The sequence below is a fragment of the Ovis canadensis genome, chromosome 24 (assembly GCF_042477335.2).
Source record: "Ovis canadensis isolate MfBH-ARS-UI-01 breed Bighorn chromosome 24, ARS-UI_OviCan_v2, whole genome shotgun sequence".
NCBI lineage: Eukaryota > Metazoa > Chordata > Mammalia > Artiodactyla > Bovidae > Ovis > Ovis canadensis.
Window position 1 is genome coordinate 28,773,070 of NC_091268.1, and position 24,299 is coordinate 28,797,368.

At 43.9% G+C, this 24,299-nt stretch overlaps 2 protein-coding genes across 9 annotated transcripts in view; one reads left to right on the forward strand and one right to left on the reverse strand.

Annotated features, from left to right (window-relative positions):
* PARN (poly(A)-specific ribonuclease) overlaps positions 1-3,318 on the reverse strand; it is a 201,326-nt gene extending 198,008 nt beyond the window's left edge. The window contains exon 1 of the mRNA XM_069570169.1: positions 2,834-3,318. The gene's annotated coding sequence lies outside the window, so the exon portion shown is untranslated. The remainder of the gene's footprint in view (positions 1-2,833) is intronic.
* The window catches only part of BFAR (bifunctional apoptosis regulator), a 29,796-nt gene continuing 7,751 nt past the window's right edge, over positions 2,255-24,299 (forward strand). Inside the window, exons 1-6 of one of the 8 annotated variants that reach the window (XM_069570175.1) lie at positions 2,255-2,588; positions 12,873-13,029; positions 15,395-15,670; positions 17,206-17,410; positions 18,089-18,258; positions 20,166-20,310. In XM_069570175.1, the coding sequence (XP_069426276.1) occupies positions 15,408-15,670; positions 17,206-17,410; positions 18,089-18,258; positions 20,166-20,310 (783 nt within the window). In that variant the 5' untranslated portion in view covers positions 2,255-2,588; positions 12,873-13,029; positions 15,395-15,407. Of the gene's footprint in view, positions 2,589-12,872; positions 13,030-15,333; positions 15,671-17,205; positions 17,411-18,088; positions 18,259-20,165; positions 20,311-24,299 lie in introns of all 8 variants that reach the window. The other 7 variants (XM_069570173.1, XM_069570177.1, XM_069570179.1 and 4 more) reach the window with 7 other exon arrangements.

The following is a 24,299-nucleotide window of genomic DNA, read 5'->3' on the forward strand; positions in this document are numbered from 1 at the left end:
ATAATTATCAAAACTTACAGTAAAGCAACATTAATCAAAACAGTGTGGTACTGACATAAATAGACATAGAGACTAATGAAATAGAGTAGACAGCCCACAAATACACCCTTGAATATACATTCAAATGATTTGGGTGCCAAGGTCATTCAATAAGGAAAGGATACTCTTTTCAATAAATGGTATTGAGAAAATTGAATATCCACATTCAAAAGAATGAAGTTAGACCCTTACCTAACACTGTATAAAAATTAACTCAAAGTAAATCAAACACCTAAATGCAAATGCCAAAACTATAAGGGTTTTAGAAGAAAGCATAGGGCAAAATTTCATGACATTGGATTTGGCAATGATTTTTTTGGCTATGACACCAGAGGCACAAGCAAGAAAAGAAAAAAAATCAATGAATTGAATTATATCAAAATTTAAAACTTTTGTGCTTCAAAGGACACTACCAACAAGATGAAAAGGCAACCCATAAAATGGGAGAAAATATTTGCAAACCATATATCTGATAATGGGTTAATATCCATAATACAAAAAGAACTCCTACAACCTAAAAAACACAAAAGGAAACAATCCAGTATAAAAGTGGACATGTGGAGTGGGGCTTCCCGGGTGGCTCAGTTGTAAAGAATCTGCCTGACAATGCCAGAAACATGGGTTTGATCTTTGGTCCGGAAAGATTCCACATGCCACAGGGCAACTAAGCCCAGGCACCACGACTATTGAGCCTGTGCTCTGGAGCCCAGGAGCCACAGCTACAGAAGCCTGCACACCCTAGAGCCTGCGCTCCACAAGGAGAAGCCCTAGCATCGAAACTAGAGAGTAGGCTCCACTCACCCCAGCTAGAGAAAAGCAACAGAGACCCAGGACAGCCCAAATAAACAGATAAATAAAGTTATTTTTCAAATGGACCAAGGACTTAAATATTTCTTCAAAGAAGATATAAATGGCCAATAAGCTCATGAAAAGATGCCGAACATCACAAATGCAAGTGAAAACCAAAATGAGGTTTCATTTCACGCCTATTAGGTGAGAAACTGGAACTTTGCCCACTGCTAGTGGGAATATAAAATGGTACAGCCCCTATGAAAAGCATTATGGCCTGTCTTTAAAAATTAAAAATAGAATTATCAAATGTAATGCAGCAATTCCACTTTTGGGCATGCACCCAAACTAACTGAAAGTAGAGGTTTGAATGGGTATTTGTACACCCATATTCATAGCAGCATAATTCACAATAGACAAAAAGCGGAAACAACCCAAGTATCCATCATCAGATAAACTGGATAAACAAAATGTCATGTATACATACAATGGAATATTATTCTACCTCTAAATGGAAGGAAATTCTGACACGTTACAAAGTAGATGAACCTGGAGAACACTATGGTGGGTGAAATAAGCCAGTCACAAGACAAAACACTGTATAATCCCATTTACATGTGGTACCTAGATGGTAGTTATCAGAGGCTGGGGAAGGAACTATTGAGAATTGTTGAATGAATATGAACTTCCAGTTTGGGAAGATGATAAAGTCCTAGAGATGGATGTGAGTCATGCTGCACAATAATGTGGATACACTTAGTGCCAGTGAATTGCACACTTAAAAACAGTTAAAATGGTAAATTTTGTCACGTATCTTTCACTGCAATGTTAAAAATATGCTGCTGCCTATTGCCAGACTACCCTCCAGAAAATGAGTTCATACCCTCCTGGCACTAGCACAGAACATCAGTCTTTTTACTCTTTGCACATTTGATTGCTAGGGGAAAAAATGATCAGTTTTATCAACTTCCAGGCCAGTGACTTAAAGCAGATAATCAGAATGAATTCTTAACTGGTGGCTCAGACAGTGAAGAACCCGCCTGCAATTCGAGAGACCTCGGTTCGATCCCTGGGTTGGGAGGATCATGGGAAGTGCATGGCAACCCACTCGTCAGTATTCCCGCCTGGAGAGTCCCCACGGACAGAGGTGCCGGGCGGTTACAGTCCACCGGGTCGCAAAGAGTCGGACACGACTGAGCGCCCAAGCACACCTTAACAGCACAGCTTAACGAACCAAGACGCTGGGTGAGAAAAAAACGTGGTGATAAAGGTATTTTAATAATCCGATTCTTAATACTGCAAATGGAAATATAGCGACGGTCCTCTGATTTCTGTATACAGTGTAACCGCCAAAAAAAAAAAAAATCGTGGCGAGTACAGTGCAGTCTTGTAATATTATTTTAATTTCCGGGCAAAGCTGTTTCCTGCAGTTAACGAAACAGACACCCGGAGGGAGCACCTTCAGGGTGTTAACGCCCTGCGCTCAAGGTCTGGCCACCCGAGGAAGGGGCGGGGCTGGAGGTAGTACGCCTGCGCGGACCCCCAGGCGCGGGAGTGGCCGCTCTAGGCAGCGGGAGGGCGCAGGGTTCAGGGGGTTGGGGAACAACTGCGGCCTCTCCTCTATGGTCGCGGGCCGGCGGGGTACCCTCCTCCGCAGTGACTCCAAGGTTATTTTCGGAAGTGGAGCTGCTACCTCTTCCTCTGTGTCTGTGAAGGGGTCCAGGAAGGGGTCGACTGCCAGGTTGGCCATGAGCGCGGAGGTAAGAAGCGGCTTGGCGGAGAGTAGCCAGGGTGCGGCCGGGCTCGACTTAGGGTGTGGAAGGAGGCGGTGGAGAACGGGCTCGGAGGAGGGGGGCGGGATCCCCCCTCCCAGACCTGGGCTCTCCCCTCCCAGACCTGGGCTCTGTGCAGCCTCAGCCCTCCCTTTGAGGCGCGGACCCCCACTTGGCCAACTTCTCCATCCTTCCCGAGAGCCCCCCTCGGCAAGCCGGTTCCTGGACCTCACCTGTGTTCACTCCCGGGTCACAGTCCGAGCCTGTAGTTTCTGGATTTCCACCTCCACCCTCCCCAGGGCGAGACGGAGAGGACGTGGCTGCCTCACAACCTCGGAGGGAGATGACGGGGACCCTGCCCCCGGGAGCGCGAAGCGACCGCGCGTGCAGAATTGACTGGGCTCCTGATAGACGCCAGGCTGGGCTTCAGACCTAACTAGCTGGGTGGTTCTGGCCCCAGGGCTGAACGAATGATCCCGTTTTAGAAGAGTATAAGGGACTCGCAGAAAGGAAAAGTGAAACCCAGAGTCACACTCCCAGCTCTTGTGATTGTGACTTCATGGCTTAGAAATCTGGACAAAGGCAAAAGAGAATCAGGCCGCGTCTGATAGGGGATTTTTGGCGGGGCAGAAGGCGGCCCTCCAACTTTGGTGGGGAAAAGGATCCAGGTGCTGTCTTGCCCTCCTAAGTCCTCGTTGGGTCCTCCCCACCGAAGCCCATTGGCCAGTCCTTGGCCAGACCTTGTAGATGGTCTTGATGACACGCTCTGAAACGCCAATGGGAAGGAGTTTTACTACCTTCCTCTCCTGGAGCACTTCCCAGAGCTGACGCGCAAGAGTGCACGTGTGGGTTGGGTTGGATTGGGTTTGTTTTTGTCACAGCTGGCTTATAAACAAGCCCGCCTAGGGATATTCAAACCCATGTGCTCAGTGTTTCCTTGCAGATCTCTATAAACTTGATGGGAAAATTGTGCTGCTCCGGGGCAGTTTTTGGTTTTTTGTTTTTTGAAGTTCCGGTATTTGGCACCGGTACTACCTACCTGCTGCTGCTCCTAAGTCGCTTCAGTCGTGTCCGACTCTGTGCGACCCCATAGACGGCAGCCCACCAGGCTCCCCCGTCCCTGGGATTCTCCAGGCAAGAACACGAATCAGTTGCCATTTCCTTCTCCAATGCATGAAAGTGAAAAGTGAAAGTGAAGGTGCTCAGTCGTGTCCGACTCTTAGCGACCCCAGGGACTGCAGCCTACCAGGCTAGCTGGCACTAAATAAACACCACCATTAATAATTGTTAATGCCAATCAATCACACAGTGGATTTTCAGACTATCTGTAGATAGAAATCAGTCATTTAAGCTTCCTTCAAAGGAACTGTTATTATCCTGAACTTAGAAATGGGAAATAGAGGCTCAGAGGAGATAGATGGAGTGTGTCACTCTTAAAACAGTACTATTTCAATTATACTAACGTTTCCAGGGAAATCATAGTCTAGATGAGAAAACATGCACAAATGAAAGTTACTTAGTGCAGGGAGGCAGGAAGAATTAATTTGAGCTATGAAGAAGGTTAGTCATTAAAGATTTTCAAATGATGGTTGATTTGGGTCTTGTCAGTTGGACTCTTTTGACCCAGAGGTGGTGTGTATCTGTGTTACAGATAGAACAGTGTGGGGAAAGGGCAGGAATTAACAGGTGGGACTAGAGTATAACCTATGAGTAGGTGAGTAGCAGGAGGTGATCAGGATAATAGTAAAAATGAACACTTATAACTTTGCACTTACTGTGTGCCAGGTACCATTCTGAGTGCTGTGCGTGCATTAATTCATTTAATCCTGTCAACAACCCTATCAGACAGGTACTATCCATATCCCCATTTTACGGATTAAGAAACTGAGGCATAGACAGGTTAAGTAACTTGCCTGAGGTCACACAACTAATAATTGGAATCATTGGGATTTAAATGCAGTCATTCTGGCCCCAGAGTCCATGCTCTTAGTTTAAAAGTTCTGTTGATTGCAGCTGGGCCATAAAGATTCTTAAGTGACCATGGGTTTTATACTCTCACAGTTGGGAAGGTTTTGAGTAAAGGAAGGACTCCATCAGGATTTTGCTCCAGTAGGATGACTGGGACTGTGGAGAGAGGAGGGATTGGAGAGGAGAGGAAGTGAAATTGGAAATGTTATTTAAACTTGATTTTGTTACTGTCTTGCCTCAGCTTGTGTGAAACATACACTTAGGATTGCAAGTGTTTATTTGTATGTAACAGCTCTCAGTTCCCAAACGTCCATGTAAGTAAGATCTGTGATAACCTAGAGGGTCAGGATAGGGTGAGAAGCTGGGGGGAGGTTTAAGAAGGAGGAAGCATATGTAATCTATTGTTGATTAATGTTGATGTATGGCAGAAACCAACACAATATTGTAAAGCAATTATCCTTCAATTAAAAATAACTTTTTTTTGTTTTTGTAAAGAATATTCTAAGGGGCTTCTTTAAAAGGAGCATTCCTGGTCCTCTCTCCCACATATCTTTGTTTGAATTCACCAAATTTCTGGGGTGATTCCAACAGAGGTTCTAGGAAGTTTCTATGATAGAAATCAAAGATTTGTGGGTTCTATTTTCAGCTCCAAATAACTAGAACTCAGCTTTGTGCCAGTCACTCCCAGGTACAATGATAGAATTCTCTGACTTGGTTCCTGACCTTCAAGAGCTCAGGATCTGGTTGGAGAGGCACAGGCTGCTCAACCAGCAGTGTACAAAACCTGAAAAGGATTCATGGGTTTAGAAATGTGTGAGTCATAATGGGATAGTTTAAAAACCAGTAGCTATGGTATGGGTTAGTGGTGACCACCAGTAGTTTTTGATCACTTCCTAAATTATTGGACGTCTCCAGTGTTTTACACAAGATAAGTCATTTGCATATCCTCCACAGACCCTTCCCTGTATGCTCTTGTCTTGCACAACAGCACTCCAGAGCAGTAAATCACAGGGCCTCCGAGTGTAGGCAGCAAGTCAGTGCCCAGTTACATAGAATCACTGGGACATTATATGTGTCCCAGGTCTTTTTTTTTCCCCCATGGATTTTCAGACAGTTGTACCTTGTTAGTTAGCTGTTTCTTTGGGAGAATATACATAAGGTTAGGGTGATAGATATCTTGTGATAATTATTTCCTAGCAGTTGTTTTCTATCAGTTGTACCAACAGACCTAACCCATGAGCTGGCTGGCTACCTTTGCCCTAGTGATTCCTGACCCTGTTGAGAAAGAAAATCTGTCTCTTTAAGTTGGAAAAACACAGAGTTTTATACAGTAAGAGCCTGGAAGTTCTTCTCTTATGTTAATGAAAGCCAGTTTCCACCACCTGCAAGAAGTATTTACCACATTCTCTTTTTATTGCCACTTCTGATCTTTGCTTTGCTTACATTTGGACTCATTTCTGTGTATCTCATAATTACTAGAAATGGGTGTCTTTGGTCTTTGGACATTTGATAATATCTGTAGTGTTCTGCTAGTGTCTAAGTGGTGTCCCCAGGGGTGGACTAGGGGTGCCAGAAATGAGGTGCACCCAAACGCTATCACCCCTACTTCTCTTGGGGATATTTCTCCTAGGTGGAAGAGCACGGTCACCCTAACAGCCTCAAGCTGCAGTTCTTGTTCCAAAATGCAGTGATGTCAGATTCTAGTTTGAATTTCTCAGCTTCGTAGTGGCACCTCTATGTTGTGGCCTAGACTGACGTAGTGTACGAGGACAGGCTTTACATGAGACCATGATTTAAAACCTGACCTGGAGGTCCCTGGCTTCCACTGCAGGAGGCATGGGTTTGATCCCTGGTCGGGGAACTGGGATCCCACATGCTCCACTGTGCAGCCAAAAAAAGAAAAAGTAAGAAAGAAAAGAAATTTGTGTTGTTTGAAAAAACAAAAAACCGGACTCTGTCCTATACCAGTTAGGTCTCCAGTTTCTCATCAGTAAAATGGGGATGACAGTAATAATTATCCCATAAGATTATTATACCTCTCACATTATATAAGGGCTCAATCAATGTTAGCAATTGTCATTATTCTCTGTTGTTGGGCAGTATGTAATGGGAAGAAATAACCTAACTAGAGACCAATCTAAAGCCAAAATCTTTGTATTCTTGCAGCCAACATTTCTGCTAAGAAATAGTTGAGATCACATTTTTCAGGCTGGAATCCCAATACATTAGCTCTTCAAAGACTTATTCCTAAAACGTTCAGTATGCGTTACAGTCTCAGTCAGTGTTTTGTTGAGTGAAGAAGTAGAACCATAATTTCACTGAACTAAGCAGCTTGATAATTTCACTTTCTGAAGCATTAACAGTCATCACATAGTGAGGTCTTTAGAAGCTAAGATATAGAAATTCTTAAACTGAAAATTAATGCATTCTTCTTCAATAAACTCAATAAAAATCATTATATTAGTTTTCTTATATGTGAGTTGAAGGACTGAAGAATGAAACAGGCCATAGCAGGGCCCCTGCCTCCTCCTGGAGAGTAGGCCCCTGAATAAATCCATAGATAAGCACTTGACAAACAACTTTCCTTCCAGGGATGGAATAGCCAAATTCATTCCAGGGTCTTCAGTTCCATAGAATCATTGGGACATTATATGTGTCCCAGCTCTTTTTCCCCCCTATGGATTTTCAGACAGTTGTACCCTGTCAGTTAGGTATTTCTTTGGTTGAATATACATAAGGTTGGAGTGATAGATATCTTGTGATAATTATTTTCTAGCAATTGCTTCCTATCAGTTGTGCCAACAGACCTAACCCATGAACATTTTAGAAAATGTCAGCTGTGCAGTTTGAGCATGTGTTTATATTCATGTCATATTTCACATATTAATGCTTTCTAAGATTTTATGCCATTTCTTGACATGGCAACTTTAGACATGGTGTGCTACTCAGGAGGTCGTGTCTCTCCAGGTGTTAAAAAGTTACAGGGTAGAGAATTCCCGGACCCTCCAGTGGTTAGGACTGTGTGTTTCCACTGCGGAGGGCACGGGTTCAATCCCTCATTGGAGAACTAAGATCCCACATGTCTTGAGACACAGCCAAAAACATAATATAAAATTTAAAAAATGTCCATGTGTCTTGCAATAAAAGCAAGTGTGGCCATTTTAATAAATAAAAGTTACATGGTAGAGTAAGTTGTTGGTTATATGGCATGGGCAGGAAAGACACCACCTTAGCAATTCTTCTCTTGAATGGATTGATAAATGTCACCCGCTAGAACGTGATGTGGAAGAAGGGACCATGAGCGCTTCCTGTGTGCTGTCCTCTTAATTCTGAGGCCAGTCCTGTCAGATCAGCAGCAGTAACCCCATTGCTTATGTCTGGTGATGTGAGCCTTGGGGAGGATGAATAATTTGCCTGTGATCTCATGGCTGGTAGTGAAGCTGGGAATCAGAATCTGTCTTCTGATTTTAAAACTGAGATGTATTGCTCTGTCCCTCAGAACCAGGAATAGGTAAGACCTCCAAAAAATTAAGTGTCTTAAGGGCCTCTACTGAAATATTTGATAAATAGGTGCTAGGTCTGTAAGGATATGATGAGAATAAAGCCAGCTTAGGATTTTTAAACTTGACCCCTGCCCTCATGCACAGCCATTCACACACAGAATCTCCTGCACCTCTGAGTCTAAAGCAGAATAGAAGGGGTAACGTAGAAAAATGTGAGGAAGACCTCATAAGTAACCACCTTCCCAACAATAAGTAACCACCCAACAGCAGAGAAAGAGAAAACCTATAAGCCCATAGACCTCCAGAAGCTTTCCAGCCTAAAAGGCCAGTCCACCTAGAAATGCCACACTCTCATGCTGGACCCGGAAGGCAGCACCTTACGGAACAAGTTATGAAAAACAAATATCCACTGAAATCTGGCAGCTAATGGAAGTGAGGAAGCCAGCTGGGGTGAGGATTGCAGCTCCCTCTGAAGCAGGCAGCTGCTCAGATACACAGCTTCGTGGATTCTAAACACACAAAAGGAGCGCCCAGGGTTGCCAGATCTTCTGAATTTTCAGAAGCAGCCAGGAATCTGGATTTGTCTGTGACATCAGATTGTTTTAAATGCTGGCATCAAATTCAATAGAAAGTGGGGGAGGAGGAGGAGAAAGAGAAGCACCTCGTGAAAATTGCCTGTCCGAAGACTCAGTGTTGGGACTTGGTCGTCCAGTGGTTAAGACTCTGCACTTCCAGTACAGATCCGATCCTTGGCCATCCCACATGCTATGCGGCCGGAAGAAAAAAAAAGAACAGATGGCGCCACTGTTGAAACTGCCAGGTCGAGGAGAATGGCTGCTCTTGACAGTAATGCTGAGTCACTGTGGGGAGCAGCAGGGGTTACATTAATAAAGCCTTTGTCTCACTGGACAGTCAGTGGTTCTTAGCCTTATCTGGGCCTTGGTCTACTTTGCATGCTATGCACGCTGAGTCACTGCAGTCATATCTGACTCTGTGACCCCATGGACCATAGCCCTTCAGACAAGAATACTAGAGTAGGTTGCCATTTCCGTCTCCAGGGATCTTCCTGACCCAAGGATGGAACCCATGTCTCCTGCATTGGCAGGAGGGTTCTTCACCCCTAGTGCTACCTGAGAAGCCCCAGGAGAGTAAATAAAAACCTAGATTTCCTTCAGGAAAACGCTCGTGTAGACAAACACAAACTTGGCCCATGATTTCAGAGTGTGCCCTGACCCCTTGAAGCACTGATACAGACGTCAGCTGAAGAACCAGCTTCAACTGTCAGAAACCACAGCTCTTCAGAGTGACTCAGAGCAGAGGTCTTCAATTCTGTGGTATCCAGGCCGTTGTTGTTACCTTGTCTCTGTTTGCTGTTTTGCAGGCTTTTCCATCTCAGGCATTTTTCCCATTCGTTTTGAGCAAGGTAATCAACACTGGTCTTGTTTTGCAGTGATTAAGCACAAACCTAAGTGTCTCCGTGTGGGCAGGGCACTGGGAACAGGGCTGGAATGCTTCTCGCCCTGTCCTAACCACACCCCCCAGACTCTTCTGAGACCACAACAGGAAGAGCAGTAGGCTGTGGGTGTGTCTAACACGTGCTTCCCCGTGAAGGAACTCAGCCAGCAAAGCTGCTCTCAGTTCCAGCCCGTTGCTGTGTGTGCCGCGTTTGTAGAGAATCGTCATCAACATCCTCGAAGAGGCCCTTGCAGTGCAGGAGGGTGTGTTTATCCAAGTCAAAAGACCACAGCTTAGAACTTTAGTATCTGAGCTAGATTTTTATCACCTGGGAGGCACTTTCCTCCTTTTGCTTTCTTGTTGCTTTCTTTAATGGAAACAACCCAAATACTTATACAAAAATAGCAGAAAAGATCAGTTGAATTCAGTTAAATTGTGCACCCTTTCTGTGTTAACGTCCAGTTTTTCAATTTAGAGTAAAATGAAATGAGCAGAATTCCTAGTTCAGTTCAATCACTCAGTCGTGTCTGACTCTTTGCGACCCCATGAATAGCAGCACGCCAGGCCTCCCTGTCCATCACCAACTCCCGGAGTTCACTCAGACTCACGTCCATTGAGTCAGTGATGCCATCCAGTCATCTCATCCTCTGTTGTCCCCTTCTCCTCCTTCCCCCAATCCCTCTCAGCATCAGAGTCTTTTCCAATGAGTCAACTCTTTACGTGAGGTGGCCAAACTATTGGAGTTTCAGCTTTAGCATCATTCCTTCCAAAGAAATCCCAGGGCTGATCTTCAGAATGGACTGGTTGGATCTCCTTGCAGTCCAAGGGACTCTCAAGAGTCTTTTCCAACACCACTGTTCAAAAGCATCAATTCTTCGGTGCTCAGCTTTCTTCACAGTCCAACTCTCACATCCATACATGACCACTGGAAAAACCATAGCCTTGACTAGATGGACCTTTGTTGGCAAAGTAATGTCTCTGCTTTTCTGTATGCTGTCTAGGTTGGTCATAACTTTCCTTCCAAGGAGTAAGCATCTTTTAATTTCATGGCTGCAGTCACCATCTGCAGTGATTTTGGAGCCCCCCAAAATAAAGTCAGCCACTATTTCCATTGTTTCCCCATCTTTTTGTTGTGAAGTGATGGGACCAGATGCCATGATCTTTATTTTCTGAATGTTGAGCTTTAAGCCAACTTTTTCACTCTCCACTTAAAGTCCGTGCAGTTTCTAGTTTGTTGAAGACAAGTAAAAAACAGAGTTAGTGGCCACCTCAGCTTTTCCAAACATGACACTTAAAATGCATTTTGATATCTTATTCTCTCTTATGACAAATAACTTTCAGATCTGGTAAACTAAGAACTATTGGTGCATTCTAGTTTTAAAAGGTTGTGAGAAATTTATTTCCATATATGTTGCCATGTCAAATGACTTTGAGATCCATACACTTGGCCTCGCTCTAACCTTACAACCACAGTTTCATATCTCCACATGCTCACTAGGCAGTTCTTAGAAATTTTGTCATCACCTCAAACTCAACTTTTACCTTCTTTTCAAGCTGGGCCCCATTAGTTTACATGGACTCTTTTTTTTTTTTTTTTTTTTTATTTATTCAGTTGTGCCAGAGCTTCTGTTGCAGCACACAGGCTCTGAGTTGGAGCATGTGGGATCTAGTTCCCTGACCAGGAATTGAACTGGGGCCCCCTGCATCAGGAGTGCAGAATGTTAACCACAGGACCGCAAGGGAAGTCCCTGCTGTGACCCATTTCTATCAGCAGAACCATCTACTTCCCCAGTTCTAGAAACTTGACAACCTCTTTGATCATTCTCTCTATTCACCAAAGCTCAGAAATGACTCTTCTAATATCTCTTGCATAGATTGATCTCTCTCTTTGCATTTTCATGTTTGTCACCATAGTTGCAGAAGTAACAGCACCTCCCCTCTACCTTGTCCCAGCCCAGCCCACCTTCCTGATGAGATTTATCATCCTCAAGCACTGGAACGAGTAGCCTATCCCTTCTCCAGCAGATCTTCCCAACCCAGGAATCAAACCAGGGTCTCCTGCATTGCAGGTAGATTCTTTACCAGCTGAACTACCAGGGAAGCCCACTCCTCAAGCACAGCTTTACTGATTTCATCTGCCTCCAAAACCTTTATGTGCCCTCATCTGCCCACCTGTCGTGAACCAGGCGTGGAACACAGGACTCTGTATCAAACCTGTATCTCCAGGTGTGTCACTCACTGCTCGCCACGACGCACCAAGAACAGCACCCAGATCAGGCCCATCTCTTCTCACCCCTGTGCAGCCCTCACCAGAAGCCTCTGTATCCTGCCTCCAACAGTGAGTGTAGATGGACTCGTGAATGCACTTCAAGTGCCCACCAGTGATGGGCATCCTTAGTGATGCTCAGTAGCTCAAAATGGTCCAATGATTATTTCCTGGGATAACTTTGTCCACATGGTAGTTGTTTAATTAGTATTGGACAAATAAAGGAGTCACTTTATCAAAACAATGATTCTTTTCTCTGAAAACCTATATTATATGAGCTCTCTCAAGTAATTTGGAGAGACTGCCCAGAGGAAAGCAGAAAATGTTTAAATGTTTCTTAAACATACAGATAAGACTTCCCTGTCCAGTAGTTAAGAATCTGCCTGCCAATGCAGGGGACACCAATTTGTTCTTGGTTTGGGAAGATTCCACATGCCACAGGGCAGCTTGAGCCTGTGAACCTCAACTACTGAAGCTTGCAATACCTGCCAAGCTCAAGCCTGAGCTTGGCAACAAGAGAAGCTACCACGGGGAGAAGCCTGTACACCACACGAGGAGATCCTCTCTTGCCACAGCTAGGGGAAGCCCAAACACAGCAATGCAGACCCAGTGCAGCCAAAAATAAATAAAATTCAGTTAATTTTTAGAAACACAAATAATCAGCAAATGTGGTTTAATTTATGATTTTCTCTGTATTTTTGCAGTTATCATTTTCATTGAGAACAGCTTAGTAAATACAGAAAACCAAAACCAAAACAATGATCCTCTCCCACCCAACAAAGAAACTACTAACGTTGCTCCGTCACCAAGTCATGTCTAATTCTTCTCGACCCCATGGGCTGTAACACGCCAGGCTTCCCTGTCCCTCACCGTCTCGTGGAGTTTGCCCAAGTTCATGTCCATTAAATCAGTGATGCCATCCAACCATCTCATCCTCTGTCACTCCCTTCTCTGCTTGCCCTCAGTCTTTCCCAGCATCAGGGTCTTTTCCAGTGAGTCGGCTGTTTGCATCGGGTGGCCAAAGTATTGGAGCTTCAGCATCAGTTCTTCTAAAGGATATTCACAGTTGATTTCCTTTAGGATTGACTGGTTTGATCTCCTTGCTGTCCAAGGGACTCTCAAGAGTCTTCTCCAACACCACAGTTCAAAAGCATCAATTCTTCAGCTCTCTGCCTTTGTGGTCCAGCTCTCACATCCATATATGACTGCCGGAAAGACCATAGCCTACTAACATTAGGTTGGTGCAAACGTAATTGTGGTTTAATTAAAGTTGTGAACTTTAAATCATTATAACTAGGCTCAAACGCATCATTATTAATCAAAATAGGAACCATTACAATCAACACCACTTTTGCCAACAAGCAATAAGTATGTTTATTCCTATAGCATGAAAATATGTGCTTCAGGATTTGACAAACTCTTCAAAAGCATTTTTTGCCTCCTGCTGGTTTGTGGAACCGTTTTCCCTGCAAAAAGTTGTTGAGATGCTTGAAGAAGTGGTGATCGGTTGGCAAGAGTTCAGGTGAATATGGTCAATGAGACGAAAGTTGGTAACGCAATTTGTTCAGCTTTGAAGCACTGGTTGTTGGGTGTTGTCATGGAGAAGAACTGGGCCCTTTTGTTGACCAATGCTGACTGTAGGCATTGCCGTTTTCAGTGCATCTCATTGACTTGCTGAGCATACTTCTTGGATGTAATTGTTTCTTAGGGATTCAGAAAGCTCTGGTGGATCAGACGGGCAGCAGACCACCAAACGGTGGCCATGATTTGTATTCTCATGTTTATAGATTTTCTTGTTTAAAATAATGTTATCATGCTTAATTTAAAATTTGTGCCCTGTAAAAAGTGATTCAGTTCCCTGAAAATCAGAGAAATCGTTACCATTTATGGTCTACTTACAGTATGCCAGGCACTTTAATTGCATTCTCATATCTAACTCTCAAAACCTCCCAGTGAGGTAAATACTATTGTTTATTGTTGTTGTTTAGTTGCTAAGTCGTGTCCGACTCTGTGACCCCGTGGATTTTAGCCCGCCAGGCTCATCTGTCCATTTAATTTCCCAGGCAATAATCCTAGATTGAGTTGCCATTTCCTTCTCTAGGGGATCTTCCTGACCCAAGGATCGAACCTACGTCTCCTGCATGGCAGACAATCCTTTACCACTGAGCCACCAGGGAAGCCCCTGTTACCACCCCTGTTATTAGATGAGAGACCTGAGACTCAGATCCAGAGGGCAGAGCTGGGGTAAGAACGCAGGCGGCCCAGCCCTGGTACCTGTGTTCTCAACCACTGCCTGCGAAGAGTCCTCTGTGAGACCAGTTGTGGGTGATCAACAGCAACTTACTTTCTTTCCTGTAATAACAGTGAGATTGAGAAGCATCCCCACCGGTGTCTGGGCATGCTAATTGCAGTAGCAATGTGAATAATAATTTCTTTCGGCCCTGTTTACACCATCCACCACCCCCGTTCACCATCTCTAACCCTCACAAGGCCTCCCAGGTGGCTCTAGTGGTAAAGAACCCACCTGCCAGTGCAGGAGACATAAGAGACATGGATTCAGTCCTTGAAGTTGAAAAGATCCCCTGGAGAAGGAAATGGCAGCCCACTCCAGTATTCTTGCCTGAAGAATCCCTTGGACAGAGGAGCCTGGTGGGCTACAGTCCATGGGGTCGCAAAGAGTAGGAGAAGACTGAAGCAGCTTAGCACAGCACAACCCTCATAAGACACTGTGAGGTTGAGGAAATAAGGCTGGGAGAGCCCAGGTAACTTAGTCTCAGAGATGGAGAGTTGAACTTCTAACTCCATGCCCTCATCATATTGCTTCTCAATAAAAATCCCTTAAGACCCAGATAAGAATGAGAAGAGAATGGTCCTTTGCCATTAGCTTATTAGTGACATTACCATGTTTCTGTGACACCAAACTAGTGGGATCCAGAAGGCAGGATGTGCTTGTTTGGGTTGATCTGGGGAGAGAGGAGGGATATTTAGCCCCAGGCGAGTAGGCCTGGCATAGGGCATCTCAGAGAACCAGGCCTCTCTTCTAGGTACCTTCCCTATGGGAGCCTCTGAAGTCATATATTAAATAATTACCTCAGGGGAAGGCAGATTTGTTTGGATAAAATCTGTTGTTTATATGAAGTGCATCTGTTATTGCCAACTCCAAACATTTTAGTGGGCCAAGAATCTGGTTTATTTAAAGTTATGTACATTGAAAGGATGTCACAGATTTCATTGAGAAAACTGAGGCCGGAGAAATTAAATCTTCCAAGGAAGTTAGCAGGGAAGGATCTAGAATTCTCCAGCCTCCCCCCGACCCAAACCCACTGAAGTTTCCTTTGCACCTTTTTGCTTTACCTAATTTTTGAAAGTGTGACAGTAAGTCGAAAAATTTAGTGATGTTTATGTGGTTTACAAAATGTAAATTTTTAGAAGCCAAGTTTGTCACATTTAAAAATCAGAGCTTTAATAGAATATCTGTCATCTCAAACACCTGCTAAATTATTTGACTTGTTTCTGTTGTTTGTCTCTCTTTTTCCCCTAGATTTAATGTCATCTTGCTTAGGTCTGCTGAGTCTGTAATTTTCTATGTCTATGGATTCCAGAATTTGCTAAGAGATGGAGGAGTCTCCGCAGAATGATGTGGATGCAGCAAGCCTTGAGAAAATGGGCCCGCTCGAGAGCGCCAGCCCTCAGATTTCCATTAATGAATTCTCCTGCCACTGCTGCTACGACATCCTGGTTAACCCCACCACCTTGAACTGTGGGCACAGCTTCTGCCGGCACTGCCTCGCTCTGTGGTGGGCCTCTTCGAAGAAAACAGAGTGTCCAGAATGCAGAGAAAAATGGGAAGGCTTCCCCAAAGTCAATATTCTCCTCAGGTAATGCTCACGTCCATATGGGTAGCTCACTGGGCTTGGACAGTGTGGTTTCTCTTAACGGGAGCAGCCACATCTGGAAAGGCCCAAGACGTGGAGCCCACTGCCTCGGGGGTCACTCTGGATCCTCTGGCATGTGAGTCAGGGGGCTCAAGGGCCTGCAAGTCCTGACTCCCTTCCTCACAGGTGGCCGTGATATGTCTATTATTTATTATAAATGAGGGAAAGGAAGAAACTGGTTACCAGACCATTTTCTGTAACCCTTGGTACATAATGCTTCTGACTGGTCTGTGCTCACTGAGAACACCCTAGAATAGAGAAAGTGGCCTAACTGCGAGATTCTGAATAACTAGTGTGATGCTGATTTTCATCTCTGACTAAACTCTGTCGCACTTGCCACATTCATAGAGCTTCTCATGCGTGGCGTCACACAGCAGGTAAGACTTTCAGATGGTGAATTTTTTCCTTTTTCTGTTCATAATGTTCATCCTGTTCCTGGGAGGTCTATGAGGCTAAAATCCTTTCTGTTGCCTTCTCTCTATCAACAGAGTACCAGGAAGGTTAAAACGTTAACCCAGCATTCTCTTTTTCACAGGAAGTGTATTTACAAACACGTTGCTCTGACCTGTCAGCCTTGGTTTATCTGCAGGTTAATCTTAAGTTGAAGAAGGGTTCTCTTGTAGGGCAGGTGGGGGCGGGGGAGGTTCTCAATTTGTGTATAATTGAAGATAAAGAGCCCTATGGCATGGCCTGATGGTTGGTCTAACTTTTACAACTGAACTTCACCTTTTTTCTCTTTTTATGAATTAATTTTTGATAATCAGATCCTTGCTGATACAGGCCCCTTCAACCCCGCCTCCCCCCATCTTACAGTTCTTCCTTTTTCTCAGAGTGGTTTCAGTTATGATAATTTATACATTTATGTGCCAATAGGAAATACAAATATTTTCTTATGTCAGTTGTGTACAGTCTGTGTTTCCGCAGTTTCCTATTTCATTCAAATAATATGTTTGAATTAAATTTACTTATCTTGATACCCAGTGATATCCAGAACTTATTTTTAAAACAATGTATTGCTCCTCTGTAGAAATATGCTAAGTTTTGTTGAGCTGCTTCCCTAACAGTGGACATGTAGAAATTTTTGATTTGTTGTTGTTACCAATAGGGCCATAACCAACCTTCTTATCCATTCTTTCTGAATCCTGGTATATGGGTTTTGTTTTTTTTTTGTATATGTATTTTTAAAAATATTTACTTTTGGCTACATTGGGTCTTCATTGGGACATGCGGGCTCACTAATTGTGGTGCATGGGCTTAGTGGCACCATAGCTTATGGGATCTTAGTTCCCCGTCTCAAACTTACACCCCCCCCCCCCTACATTGGATGGTAGATTCTTAACCACTGGATGAGCAGGGAAATCCTTGGTTCCTTGGTATATTATTAAATGTTGACATCAGTGTTATTTTGTCCTCTAAACATTTTAAGTGTATTTAGTTAAACAACTGTCTTTTTTTCTCTCTCTCTCTCTCCTTCATAGGGACGCCATTGAAAAATTATTTCCTGATGCCATTAGAATGCGATTTGAAGACATTCAGCAGAATAACGACATAGTCCAGAGTCTTGCAGCCTTTCAAAAGTTTGGGAATGATCAGACCCCTTCAGCTCCCCACACAGGCCGAGGGAACCAGCACAGGGGAGGGGGTTTCTACTCCGGAGTGCTCACAGCTTTAACTGGGGTGGCAGTAAGTGGATGTCCCACGGTTTTCACTGAAGTCAGTTCTGTTGAAATACTCCTAAGTGATCGCACATGGTAATTCACTGTGTAAGTTGAAACCTGGGATGTTGCCCATACAAGTATCTACAGAGTTCGGTATTCAGAGCCCAGTAACTGTTAATTTTGTCCCATTTCATCTTCACAGCCTATGCAATAGACACTCTCATTATTCCTGCTCTAGAGAGAAGGAAACTGGTGCAGAAAGGTGTCAGGGCTGGAACTGAGGCCATGTCTTGAGCACAGCACTTTACTAACTTCAAACCTTAGAGACTGTTTTTCTTTTTAAGTTCTATCCATGCCACGAAAATCTTATTGTTAACAAATTTTCCAATAGCAAAGGCACATGAGTCAGTCACACTGGCCAAATTGATGGGGTCGAGGGCGCAGTGCTCCCAGGTGCCTTGTAGTGAGTCCCATTTCTGTCTCTGTTCCCCGACAACGACCCGAAAATCAGCAGAGGTGAGCCCACCGAGGGTCGTGCTCCCCAGCTCCCTGTGGCAGTGGCATGGCCTGGCTTCAGTGTCGACAGACTTGGCATCGTTTCCTCCCAGCCCAGCGTCTTTCCTCCCCAGCCCGACACTCGTGTATTCGGAAGCTGGCATCTCTGATCTTTCTGTGCAGTAAGGTCCTTGTCGCTTTTCCCCAGGTGGTCCTGCTGGTGTACCACTGGAGCAGCAGGGAATCTGAGCGGCACCTCCTGGTCCACAAGGCTGTGGCCAGATGGACAGCGGAGGAAGTTGTGCTCTGGCTGGAGCAGCTAGGCCCTTGGGCCTCCCTCTACAGAGACAGGTTTTTATCTGAAAGAGTAAACGGAAGGTGAGGAGCAAACTCTGCTGCTGCGCCAGTGACATTTCTGAAACAGTGTTTTTGAGATGCTGTCCGCATACCCTGAAACTCACCCATCTGAAGTGTATAATCCATGGTTCTTAATATATTTGCAGATATGTGCAGCCATGGCCACAGTCTGGCTTTAGAGCATTCTCATCACCCCCCAAAAGAAAGCTCCTGCTAAAGGCAGTCAGTCCTCATTTTCCCCTCTCTCAGCCCCCGGCAAGCACCATTCTACTTTCTGTCTCCTGGATTTGCCTGTTCAGAGTATTTCCGTTCTTCCTTCATTCGTTCTTCAGCTGATGGACATTTGGATTGATTCCATTTGGGGGCCGTTAGGAACACTGCTGCTGTGATCGCTTGTGTAAAGGTTTTTGTGTGGACTTGTATTTTCAATACTCAGTACTCTTGGAGCGGAATTGCTGGGTCATAAGGTAACTCTGTGTTTACCTTTTAGCAAACCTTTAAACTTTTCTAAAGCAGCCATACCATTTTATGTCACTGGTTGACATTTTAATTGTTTGTTGCTTCCCAATTATAAGGGTAATGTGTTTGTTTATTTCAAAATAATAATGTGGAACTATAGGACATTAGAAATGAACTACTTTCATCATCCTGCTCTTGAGAAAAAAACTCAAGATTTTTTTCAGATTTTTTTCAATGTTTATACAGTTCTACACATAGAACTGTGGATATTTATTTAAATGAAAATATGATTGTTCTAAGCAGACCTGTGTTTATATGTATATATATACATATGTATATGTATGTGTGTTTATATGTATATGCTAGAGTCTATTAATCAACCTCTATGAACACACATTTATGGTGTTTCCTTTTTTTTCTGCTCCAGACAGTACCAAACTGCATTGGTGCAAATGGAGGAACCCATTAGTTTGAGGAACTCACTCATTGCTGAGTGATGGGGCAGGCTGCTTCTGCCCATCAGCAAAGCTCCCTGCTCCTTCCTGAGCCCTGTCCATTTTTACTGGGTCCCTGCCTTCCTTGGGATCACATAGGAATGTACTTAGACCACCAGGCCACTGCTCTCTAACCCATTTGAATCAGACACGTGGTCCTCACTGCTAGGCTGTCTACCTGGGATCCCCAGATAACCTGCCTGGTGCCCCACCTCCCACCCTGCTCCGTTTTTCCCCTTGAACTGAACTTTCAACACTTGACTCTCTATTGAGGAAGCAAAATGCTCCCACTCTGCTTTTTGTAAAGAGTAGCACCACCTCGCACCTCACCCTGCTCCCTCCTGGAATTCTCTGCCTTGTTAATACAATGTACTTTGTATAACTATCTTCCTTCCAGAGGAGAGCTTCCTAAACTGGCATTGCTGAGTAAAGGAGAATAAACCTTAATGGGGTACTTTAATGAGGAGTCACTAGCGGTAAATTCACATTTTCTGATGAAGGGGAACAGATAATGTATCTGCTATCATCTTTAATCACTACCCCCAAACAGCTACTCTTATTATCATGATATTTCATTGGATTTCCTTCCAGTTGTTGTTTTTTTTTTTTCTACACACACATACACATATACTTTGAAAAATAGTAAGGTCAGAGTGCATAGCTGAAAGATCAAGGGTAGGAGCAAAGTGGTCCTCCTGAGTGTGCCTTGGGTGAGTCATTTTATTTGACTAAGCCAGTTTTCTCACCCACACAATGGACATGATACCACCTACCTTGCAGAATTGGTAGATGGGTCAGTGATAATATAGCAAAGCATCTTCAGAGAGTCCCTAGCAAATAGTGAGCTTTCACTTTGTTTGCTGTTGGCCATATTACTTCATATATTAGGTGCCTTACCTCAAGCCCAAAGTGTGTATTTGTGTTGATAAGGTAGAGTTCTGACTGAAAAGCTTGCTTCCACCCCTATCCCCCCAGGTTGCTTTTAACTCTGACAGAGGAAGAATTTTCTAAGGCTCCGTATACCATAGAAAGCAGCAGCCACCGAAGAGCTATCCTCATGGAGCTGGAGCGAGTGAAAGCCCTGGGCGTGAAGCCCCCCCAGAACCTCTGGGAATATAAGGTGAACACTTTCTTAAATGGAAAAAGAAAAATACTGAGAACAAGATAACAGTTATCTGTCTGCCCACTGCTCGCAGACATGGCAGACACAGCTGAAGCCCCTGTCAAGCTGTGGATCCTTCCTGGGCCTGCTCTCCTGCTTGTGTTACGGGTGTGTCTCCACAGCACTAACATTCTAGATTTTGAACCTTAACCTAAGAGGCATGAAGTGAGCTGATGCTTCTGCAAGTAGCTTTTCTCTCTGGCCCCCATTTATCAGCATGACCATCTGTCCTCTCTCCCATTGATGGCCACTCTTTCTTAATCAGTGCTATACACAGGAATGGGATTACTGGGTCACAAGTAATGTGCGTCATCAACTTTACTCGATTCTGATAAATTGTTCTTCGCTGGGTACCTCGTTCTCTTTTACAGGGAGAATCTAGGGAGTACCGTACTATAAGAGGAACACTCTATTTTTTAATAGTCATAGAATATCTGAAATACACAGACCTGTACCCTAAACAAGACATCATGGAGAAAACTAAATACAAATAACCAATTAAGTTGATTGGGGGTGGGGGTAATGCTCACTGATAATTCTAGTACAAACTGAGACGACCCCCTGTGTTGTTCTCAACTCTGACGTTGTCAAGGATGAGAACATTTCATAATAACACAAGCAAAGAGGCACTCATGTTTGCGGATCCTAAATTGGCGCCCTCTCTTTGGAGAGCAGTTTGTCACTAACTATTCAAATTTAAGCGGTACTTACTCTTTGATCTTCATCTCACTTCTTTGCATTGAGCGCACAGGCAGCATAGTGGTCTGATCAAGGAAGGACCCGGGAGCCTGACTCCTGGGCTCCTCGCCATTGATTCTTGAGGGGTGAAATAAGGTATGTGTTGCAGTGACTTACGGCTCCTGCAGGACACACTGGGAATGCCAGCACGACCCTGGGCCTCCTGGTCCCTTTTCCTTCTCAGCCAGTGACCTCAGAGAATCAGTGAGAGCTATACATTTGAGTCACAGAAACCATTGAACAAGATGTTGACGCCAGTATCACTGGCAGTCGCTCATGGAAAACAACCTCAGTGCCTATTGTTAGGAGCAAGTTGAGTAAATACAGCTCAGCCCCACTTGTAGCCATTACAAAGGCGGAGGTGACCTGGGGTGCGCTAACCAGAAAGGAGGCCCAAGTGCTATTGTTAACTGAAAACAAAAAGCACGTTAGAAAACCTACGTGTTTGTGTGGATCATAGATCTCTGGAAGGATACAAGGACTGCGAACAATGTTCTCACCTAGGGATTGCAATGTGGACGAAAGGCTGAACTGTATTTGTCATTCAATTCAATTCTGTGCCATTTGAAAAAGAAGATTGTATTTATTATGTGCATGTATTACTTTTTTTTTTTTCCAAACTTTAAACTTTGTATTTTGTATTGGGGAATAGCCCATGAACAATGTTGCAGTGGTCTCAGGTGAACAGCAAAGGGACTCAGCCAGGCACAACACATGTATCCATCCTCCCCTCAACCCCACTTCCATCTAGGCTGGCACATAGCATTGAGCAGACTTCCGTGTGCCATACAGTAGGTCCTTGTTGGTTACCCATTTTGAATATAGCAGTGTGTGCCTGTATTATTTTAAAACTGAAAAACACTAGTTTCAAATTTTTTGAAGAATGGGGATAGGGGTCCTAAGATAAAAGATTTCTTGTTTTCCTTTTTTTTTTTTTTTTTTTTTTTTTTACTGTTTCACTGTTGTTCATTTGTCCATTTTTTTTTTTAATCTCTATTTCTCTTTTGTCATAAATTATTAGTTTTGTTAATGCAGTCAAACTCTGGACTTTTTATAGCCGATATTAGTCCTGTGGTGGATTTTAATATCTGACAGAACCTGTCTGGGTCCTGTGACCCTCTATTTAGAGTCTGTCAAAGTAGACTTAATATTAACTGGAGTGAATGGGATTGGGATTCTGGTCCTGGTATAAAAGGCAAGCAGAATCTTGTTCCTTCCGATCTCCGCAAGGGTGGTCATTTGATGTTGCGCGTATAGGCTTCCCAGTGGTGCTAGAAGAGCCTGCCTGCCAAAGCATGAGCTGTAGGAGACACAGGTTCCATCCCTGGGTGGGGAATATCCCCTGGAGGAGGGCATGGCAACCCACTCCAGTGTTCTTGCCTGGAGAATCCCATGGACAGACGAGCCTGGCGGGCTACAGTCCATGGGGGTCTCAAAGAGTCAGACACGACTGAGGTGACTTAGCCTGCACCACAGGCTGTGCGACAGACGCGGCTGAGGTGACTTAGCCCGCACCACAGGCTGTGTGACAGGACCCCCCTGACCTTGGAGTCCCAGTGCAGCTGCTCCTGAGCGCCACTGTTCTGGGCTGACCTGAGAGAGATGGCTTGCTCCCCTCTGCAGCCCTGCCATCATGATCCCCTCGCTGGGACTTTGGTTCATCCTTCTCATCTGACAGAGAGGAGCCCAGAGTTGGGATATTTTGGCCCAGCTGACCCCAGACCTACAAACATTAACCCGGCCATCGTCCCTTCTCTTGTCCTTACCACAATGTGGCTGCACACAGCCAGGCTCCGTTTCTGGGACCTGTGTTCCTTTAGAGACCACACACTCAAAAGAGCAGTTTTGCCCCCAAGGCCGTTGGTTCTGGAGGGGTGAAAAGCATTACGTATTGCAATGACTTGTGGCTCCAGAGGTCACAGTACATAAACAAATACACAGTATTTCTGTGGTATTAACATTTTCTGGGGCAGGGGCACGTTTATGAGAAAGTCTTTAAAAGAATCCTTAAGAGGTAATAATGCAAAAAAGATTGGGAAAAGCTGCTTTAAAGTGAAGAACTATTTCCACATTTCTATGTCTCACCTAAGTTACAATATAAAGGTGTATTTTTCAGAAGTTAGACTTGTTTTTGAACCTTTACTATGGAAAATTTCGAATACACACAAAGGCAAGATAATAGTACAAAACTACCATCCGCCCATAAGACAGTCAACTCTTGGCTATGTGTATTTCACAGTTATACCTATTCCTACTACTCCTGATTATCTTGAAAATCTGAGATAGTTCTATTTCAGAAGTAAATATTTCACTGAATCTCTAAAAATTAAAGACTTTAAAAAAAAAAACTAAACTATCACAGTGTACACCCCAGAATGAATAATTCTCTGATGTTACAAACAGTCTATTGGTATACACATAATGCGCTTTTTTTTTTTCCCCCAGTTGACTTGTTCCAGCCAGGGTCCAAATAGAGTCCACATTTGGTTGTCATATCTTTTTTTGTTTTAATTGAGGAAAAGTGATTTACAATATTAGTTTCAGGTGTACAGCATAGTGATTCAGTATTTTTGGAGATTATACCCCACTTAAAGTTATTAAAATATCAGCTATATTGCCTGTTCTATACAATATGTTCTTGGGCCGACTTATTTTATATGGAGTACTTTGTACCTCTTAATCTCCTACCCCTATCTTGCCCCTCCCCACTTCTTTGTCCCCTTTGGTAACCACTTGTTTCTCTAAACCTGTGCGTTGGTTTCTGTTTTCTTATAGTCATTTGTTTGTTTTATTTTTTAGATTCCACATATAAGTCAAAATATATGTATTTGTTTCCTACATCTGACTTAATTTCACTAAGCATAATGCTCCCAGGTCCATCCAAGTTGTTGCAAATGGCAAAATTTCATTCCTACGGAAGAGCAGTATTCCATTCCATATATATTCTATCATTATCATCATCTTTACCCATTCATCTGTTGATGGATACTTAGGCTGTTTCTGTAGGTTAGCAAGCATAAATAATGCTATTACGAGCATTGGCTGTCTGCTTCTTTCTGAATTAATGTTTTTTTTCTTCAGATATATTCCAGGGAGTGCAATTGCTAGATCGTATGGAAGGACTATTTTTAGTTTTTTGAGGAACCTCCATACTGTTTTCCACAGTGGCTGCAGCAATATAAATTCCCACCAACAATGTACAAGGGTCC